General features: G+C 32.0%; 1 protein-coding gene across 1 annotated transcript; it reads left to right on the top strand.

Moving 5' to 3' along the window:
* The first annotated feature begins 3,704 nt into the window (after nucleotides 1-3,704).
* On the top strand, nucleotides 3,705-7,435 carry LOC9312989 (ABC transporter G family member 21). Its single transcript, XM_002876875.2, has 5 exons — nucleotides 3,705-4,317; nucleotides 4,410-5,211; nucleotides 5,694-5,894; nucleotides 6,023-6,192; nucleotides 6,722-7,435. Exons 1-5 carry the CDS (start codon nucleotides 4,117-4,119, stop codon nucleotides 7,361-7,363), a joined length of 2,016 nt encoding a protein of 671 aa, XP_002876921.1. The 5' UTR covers nucleotides 3,705-4,116; the 3' UTR covers nucleotides 7,364-7,435.
* Nucleotides 7,436-7,700: the final 265 nt, after the last annotated feature.

Raw genomic sequence — 7,700 nt, 5'->3', positions numbered from 1 at the left:
AGTTAGTCGAATTGTGATATTATCATTCCATAGAAGTCTATTATTTATACACAATGAATGGAAAACCCTAGTTCAAAGGAATGGCCACAAACCAATTTCGTAGATTTTCTTATCTAAAATTTTGGATAGGATTTCAATCCAATGGTTGGTGATGAGTGGAGATATAATGAATGACGTTGATGAAATTCACATTTTTTTTTAATCTATATCTAGGATAAGTTATAGTTTAGATAGAAGTTGAATCCAACGGTTGATGAGGAGTGAGATCTAATAAATGGCACAGAATTTAAATTTAGTTTTAATTTATGATTTCGTTTGTGTGTTTTTATTATTACTTTCTGTAATTTTATAATATAATATAACATCTTATTAGTTAATACTGCTTGTAAATTTCTAATGTATGTTTTATTGTTATTTATAAAAGTTTTATGATTTTTTTTAATTATAATCAATAGTAAGGACTATTATGCAAAATAAAAATTCTTTTGAAGTTAAATTTAAGATTTTCGTTTGAAGAGACACAACTCTAAACCTCAAATTTAAGGTTTGGCAAACCTCAAATATAAGGTCCCCTTTGGAGATGATCTTAATAGATCAATCAACTCACATTTAGCATTGTTTTTTAACATAGTCATATAGTATTATATTGCTTATTAATATCTTTGAAGTCATGTACTCATCTTTATTTTTCCTCAATATGATAATAATAAAGAGAGAAAAAAAAACTTAAAGCAACTGAAACGTACATCATTAAAGCTGACTTAGAATTACAAAGTCCCTTGAGTAAATGATTAGTGTTTAAGATTTGGTTCGGCATAAAGCTATAAAATCTACAATTTTTGTGGAAAAAAATTATTATATGACAATTCGATTAATATCTTAATCGCCTCTTCTTCTTTTGCAATGTTTTATTGTTATTCGTCGGACACCTAAACAAATAGACTTTCTGATTTAAGATTTCTTTTTAGATGAATTTTTTAGGGAAAAAGACAACAATCAAAGGTTTGGAGAACATTATGATTCAACGAAGACTATCTTTTCCTTTAAGAAAGAGAAGACACAATCTTACCCAAAATCGTTAGCATCGAACTAGCAAGTGCCACGTCCAAAATAGCACCTATAATAATCACCCACAACACAAATAAAATTCGTATTTTTATTTTTCTATCAGAAAACGTATAGCGAAAGAAAAAAATATCAGAAAACGTATAAAAATGTTCTGAAAATCCCTCAAGAAAGAAAATCAGTATTTAATTGAACATATAAGCTCAGTGGAGCCATTAATATTTCCAAGAGATCATGCATTATCTATACGAACTTTGATTATGATTAGTGACAGTCGATGGTGTTTATATATTATATGTAGTTTTTCATATGATCTTTTCATTCCAATATGGATGAATAATATTACCTCATGCAGGCACGATTTTTTTTTTTTCTCAGAAAATATATAAATACTTCACTGAATCAGATTCAAAGTTACTACCTCCATCAAAAGCAAGGACTTGGTAAATATTTTTTACATTTTGTGAAAAGAATAGGGTAAAAGGATAAGACTTGCTTGTTCTTTTCTTTTTTCTCATTAAAAGAATAATTTAGACCAATCTTGTTTAGGAAAAGCATAGGGGTTAAGGATAAAGTTAACCTATATGGTAAAAAGATTTCATTGTTTTTTGTAAATTCAAATTATCCTCCCTATTAATCTGCAACAAAAATATTAATTCTAGAAAAAAACAAATTTCTCATAGAAATGTAAATTTGTCAATAACTTATATTCAAGAATCTTGTTCCTTGAATGAAATTTTCAAAACTTTTTATTTATGTGTTCGTGTCGTAATAATCTTTTGCATCCCATCATTATCAGACATTATCCAGTCCTTTTCACATGATATATAATATTCCTAATATTTCCGTAGGTATATATATATTCTCGTCTGATTATAGTTTATTTTGCAAATTTGTTTTATTTTAGCCAATTTTCTTAACTTAGGTTGAGCTGAAGATCGATTTCAAAGAAAGTTTGAAGTTTATTAAACTCTCTCTTTTACACTCAAATCGAATATACATAACAAAAATTGTTAAGAATGTAAAAGGTTAAAATCAAGAATGAGGATAATGCCAATTTCTATTTTTAGGGCCACTTGTTTTCTTTTATAATAATGGTGAAATTTTTGAAGCCATCAAATCTATTGGTTTCCTACTAGTAGGTTATTGTTTAAAAATATTTTAATACAATTTTACATATTTCGTAAAGCTAATACTAATTACTAATTAGGAAAGGGCCACAATACTTTTCTTGTTTCTTGATTTAACCAACATCTTTAATTTTCTAAAGTTCTTAGAGCTATCCCATATACATGCTTCATAATCTTGAGAAGAACAAGGAGTTATCATCATTTTGAATTCTTATACTTCCAAATCCTTTAACTTCAATTTGTATGTCACTTTCCATCTCATCCTTATATGTTTGATTTATTAAACAGAATGAACCAATCATTCATATTGGTGCCTATTGAAAAAAAAAAAGTCAGTGTGCATGCATGCACCAACTATAAAACTTGCCCAGTTTCATACATGAACAAACATAATTTGACGATTAATGGCGGTAGATCAATGTATGTTTTAGTTAAATTATGATTGTGTATATATGTAATTAGCCAACTTTTATATATAGTTGTATGAATCAGAATAGGTCTGATATGAATGTATCTTTTCCTTTTAATAATGCGTTATCATATTAATTAGAAAAAAGCTTTTGGGGTATTTGGTAAATTTTAACTTTCTATCAATATATAGGCGGGAAAAAATTGTGGTGTATACATGATATATACAGCTGTATTGGTTAGGCTCTTTGAATAGAATCTCTAGAATAAATGTGTCGCAATGAAGCATAATAACTTTGTTCTGTAATGTTCTTAGCTTTCTGTTTTGGTGTCAAATCCAACCACCTTTTTAACAATAATGTTAATTTCTTCTTCTCTTTTCGAGCTACGTTTCCTCATTTAATTCAGCGAATCACATTTAGTGTCAATTAAAAATTAAAAGGTAGAAATGCAACTAATAATTATTGGTGCATTTGAGTTCATGTTCAAATTAAAATTATCCTGGACCAGAAACAACGTAAAACGCTTTGCTTTTGTCACTCTCAAAAAAAGATACTATGTTTTGTCCATGCTATGACATCATAAACATGCTACGTGTTCAAGAAAACGAAGACTTTGTCTATTACTTTTTTTTTTGTTTTAATTTTTCTATTATTTTCTTTTTATATATATATACTCAATCGGCTCATCCGGTCAGCTTCTGGAGAACACACCGAAATACTACCATGTGGACTCGTCGCCAACATCTAGGTGTTGGACTACCACACTACCTAATTCCGAGTTTGAGTTGCTTTCCGACTAATGTCCGGAGTATCCAGTTAGCCTAATCTCGAATACCATGTGAATTGCTTGGGCCAAAGTCGAACTCAGACTTCTCCCATACAAATGTGTTTTTTGTTTCTAGGGTGGATCGAATCTGGAATACCTCTATTACTTTTGCATGTCTTAAAATGCAAATTAATTTTCGAATATGTAAGAATATCAGTATTTCATAATAATATATAAATAGCACATCTAATATAACATTCGTTTCATTATCATATCGTTTTGTAATTTAATACAAATTTTAGCTCAAATTGGCATGCATTATATCAACGGGGATAGTATAAATTGATATAGCACATTTTTTAACAAAACAAAATAGTTAGCTATACAACGTTTAAATTAGTTATATAACATATTCATACTTTTACAGCGGAGTAATAAAATTAGATAGGCCATAGTAGTTTAGTGACCTATGTAATGTATTGAAGAATACTGAACACCTATCAGTTTATCAGTGTATGAAACTGTATAAATAATTATAAGTTGACATTATCTCTACTTTAAAAGTGGAAAATTAATTATATTGCATTATGAGTACTTATGAATAAAGTCTCTCTCTCCTAGTTAATTTTCCCTTCGTTATAAGAGTCCCCACTTCTTTCCTTTATATACACATCGCATAACATGTGAACTTCTCAACACAACACACCAAATCTCTCTCTTCGTCCCTCTCTCTTTTTCTCTCTAGATGATGCCTCCTAATGAGCAAGAATCTAGCTTTCCGAAAACACCAGGCGCAAACCGACACGAAACTAGTCCGGTTCAAGATAACCGGCTTAGCTCTCCAAGTCATGTAATCCCATGCCTTGACGATGACCACGACGGTCCGAGTCACCAATCAAGACAGTCTTCTGTTCTACGTCAATCTTTACGTCCTATAATCCTCAAGGTCGTGAAATTAATATATATATCATAAATTATGTAATTTTCCTATTTTGCGTGTTATAAATTTTTTTCGTTGGATTTGTGTATGTAATGCAGTTTGAGGAATTGTCGTACAGTATAAAATCACAAACCGGGAAAGGAAGCTATTGGTTCGGTTCACAAGAACCAAAACCGAACCGGTTAATCCTTAACGGTGTAAGTGGTATAGTCAAACCAGGGGAGTTACTAGCAATGCTTGGTCCATCAGGGAGTGGCAAAACAACGCTAGTAACGGCGTTGGCCGGACGTTTACAAGGGAAGCTATCAGGAACCGTTAGCTATAACGGAGAACCGTTTACAAGCTCCGTTAAACGGAAAACGGGGTTCGTTACACAAGACGATGTTCTCTACCCACACTTAACGGTCATGGAGACGCTAACGTACACGGCTTTGCTCCGTTTACCTAAAGAGCTGACCCGGAAAGAGAAGATAGAGCAGGCGGAGACAGTGGTTTCGGATCTTGGGTTGACCCGGTGTTGTAACAGTGTAATAGGAGGCGGGTTGATCCGAGGAATTTCCGGTGGGGAAAGAAAACGGGTAAGTATTGGACAAGAAATGCTTGTGAACCCAAGTTTGTTGCTTCTTGATGAGCCAACGTCGGGGCTTGATTCAACCACGGCGGTGCGAATAGTCGCCACCTTGAGATCGCTGGCACGCGGCGGCCGGACAGTTGTTACGACGATTCATCAGCCGTCGAGTCGGCTTTATCGGATGTTTGATAAAGTGTTGGTTTTATCAGAAGGATGTCCTATTTATAGTGGGAATTCGGGTCGGGTCATGGAGTATCTTGGTTCAATTGGGTATCAACCCGGATCCAGTTTCGTTAACCCGGCTGACTTTGTGCTAGATCTTGCTAACGGTAAGTACTAAATCTTTTTTAGTTATCGTCCACAATTCATACACGCATACTACGCCACCGAGTTATAATTAACACTGCTACGCCACTAGCACAAACCGTTACATGTCCCGATTCATGGTAGGTACAAAATCTATTCGAAATTCATTTATGTTTTATAGTTTGAAAGGGAAAAAAAAATTGAAACAGCTAACTTCGGGTGTAAAGTTACACACTTTCTTTTGATTTGCTTGTGCATCATGAGATATGTGACAACGACAATTCTATCCCATTCTTTGTATACTTTTTAATTTAAATCAGTTTTAAAAGAGAAACAAAAGTTTTGTCACTTTTTAATTTAAATCAGTGTTAAAAGAGAAACAAAAGGTTTGTTAATAGTGGGATAAATAATATTGTGGTTATAATATGCTGCTTTTGACTCTCTATATATATAGTATACAATTCTTGATTTTTTTTTAATGCATGTTTGGAATATATTTTTGCAGGAATTACTTCGGATACAAAACAATATGATCAAGTCGAAATAAATGGAAGATTAGATCGGCTTGAAGAACAAAACTCCGTGAAACAATCGTTAATATCGTCTTACAAAAAGAATTTGTATCCACCTTTGAAAGAAGAAGTGTCTAGAACATTTCCACAAGATCAAACGATCACTAGATCGAGAACAAAGTCATTATTAACCAGTAAGTCTTTTTTTTTTTTTTTGTCAACAGCTATACCAGTAAGTCTTTTCAAGTCATTATATAACATTTAAAAATGACACAATTTTGTGTTGATCTCAATTATATATCATGTTTTTGGATTTATGAAGATCGATGGCCAACGAGTTGGTGGATGCAATTCTCAGTTCTACTGAAACGAGGTTTAAAAGAGAGAAGTCACGAATCATTTTCAGGACTTAGAATATTTATGGTCATGTCAGTTTCTTTACTTTCTGGCCTCTTATGGTGGCATTCTCGCGTTGCTCACTTACAAGATCAGGTAAAAACCATGGTATTGAAAATTTTGATTATATTAAACATGATCAATATATTTGACATCAAACAGAAAATACAATTAATATATATATATATTACTAAATTTCTTTTAAAAGTATAAAGTACTATATATATATACACACACACTCACAAACATGATAACACAAAAATATATTTTCTAGTGTTTTAAGTGTACGGTTTTTTAATGAATATTTTAAAAACATTTTAATTTATTTTTCAAATGACTTTTTGTATTTTTTATTGAAAAATAATAATTGATTTGTCCTCCTTATCACACAAAAAAAAAAGATTCTTCTTCCATTTCAAATGGACTTTGTTGGTTATATATAAATTATATATACCATTACATGTCTTTAGAATAAATTCCATTTAACAAAGATATAACTTATAGTGAAACGAAACAAAAGATATAGGAAAACTAAATTACAATATTCTAACGTATAAGAAAAAGATAAATCGTAGTCAAAACTCATATATATTACCTCATTAATATTCTGTGTTCACTATAACAGGTGGGTTTATTGTTCTTCTTCTCGATATTTTGGGGATTCTTCCCTCTCTTCAACGCCATTTTTACATTCCCTCAAGAACGACCGATGCTTATAAAAGAGCGATCCTCCGGAATCTACAGACTCTCCTCTTACTACATAGCAAGAACAGTCGGCGATTTACCAATGGAACTCATTCTTCCAACGATCTTTGTCACAATCACATATTGGATGGGAGGCCTTAAGCCATCTTTAACCACATTCATCATGACCCTTATGATCGTTCTCTACAATGTTCTAGTGGCTCAAGGCGTAGGGTTAGCTCTAGGGGCAATCTTGATGGACGCAAAGAAAGCCGCGACATTGTCTTCGGTGTTAATGCTAGTGTTCTTACTAGCCGGAGGGTACTATATTCAACATATTCCGGGTTTTATCGCGTGGTTGAAGTATGTTTCGTTTAGCCACTATTGCTATAAGCTTCTTGTTGGGGTTCAATACACATGGGGTGAGGTTTATGAATGTGGATCAGGGTTGCATTGTAGTGTTATGGATTATGAAGGGATTAGGAATTTGAGAATCGGGAATATGATGTGGGATGTTTTGGCTCTTGCCATTATGTTGCTTCTTTATAGGGTTCTAGCTTACTTAGCTCTAAGAAACTTGTGACACCTTTTAATCTGTGTTTATTTAACTATGTATAAGGCAAGTGTAAAATATATATAAGCTACGTTATTGTCATCTTTCATTGTTTTTTTTGCTGATTTTTAATAATTATAATCAAGAAAAACAAACCCTACATGGAAAATCAAAGTGCAGGAACTAACCATTAATTATATTTAACCCATAACATCTATATATTAAAATATAATTAAAGCATGAAATTAAACCCATGACATCTTAAATATCATTAAAAACAGCCAACTTTATCCCTAATGATGATTAAAACTCTAAATGTCTTCATATCCAACAAAAATCAATAAAATTGCACCAAAACAGTAACCAA

This window comes from Arabidopsis lyrata (assembly GCF_000004255.2).
Source record: "Arabidopsis lyrata subsp. lyrata unplaced genomic scaffold ARALYscaffold_5, whole genome shotgun sequence".
Taxonomy (NCBI): Eukaryota; Viridiplantae; Streptophyta; class Magnoliopsida; order Brassicales; family Brassicaceae; genus Arabidopsis; species Arabidopsis lyrata.
Note: the sequence above shows the minus strand (reverse complement) of the source record. Positions and strands in the feature narration are given on the sequence as shown.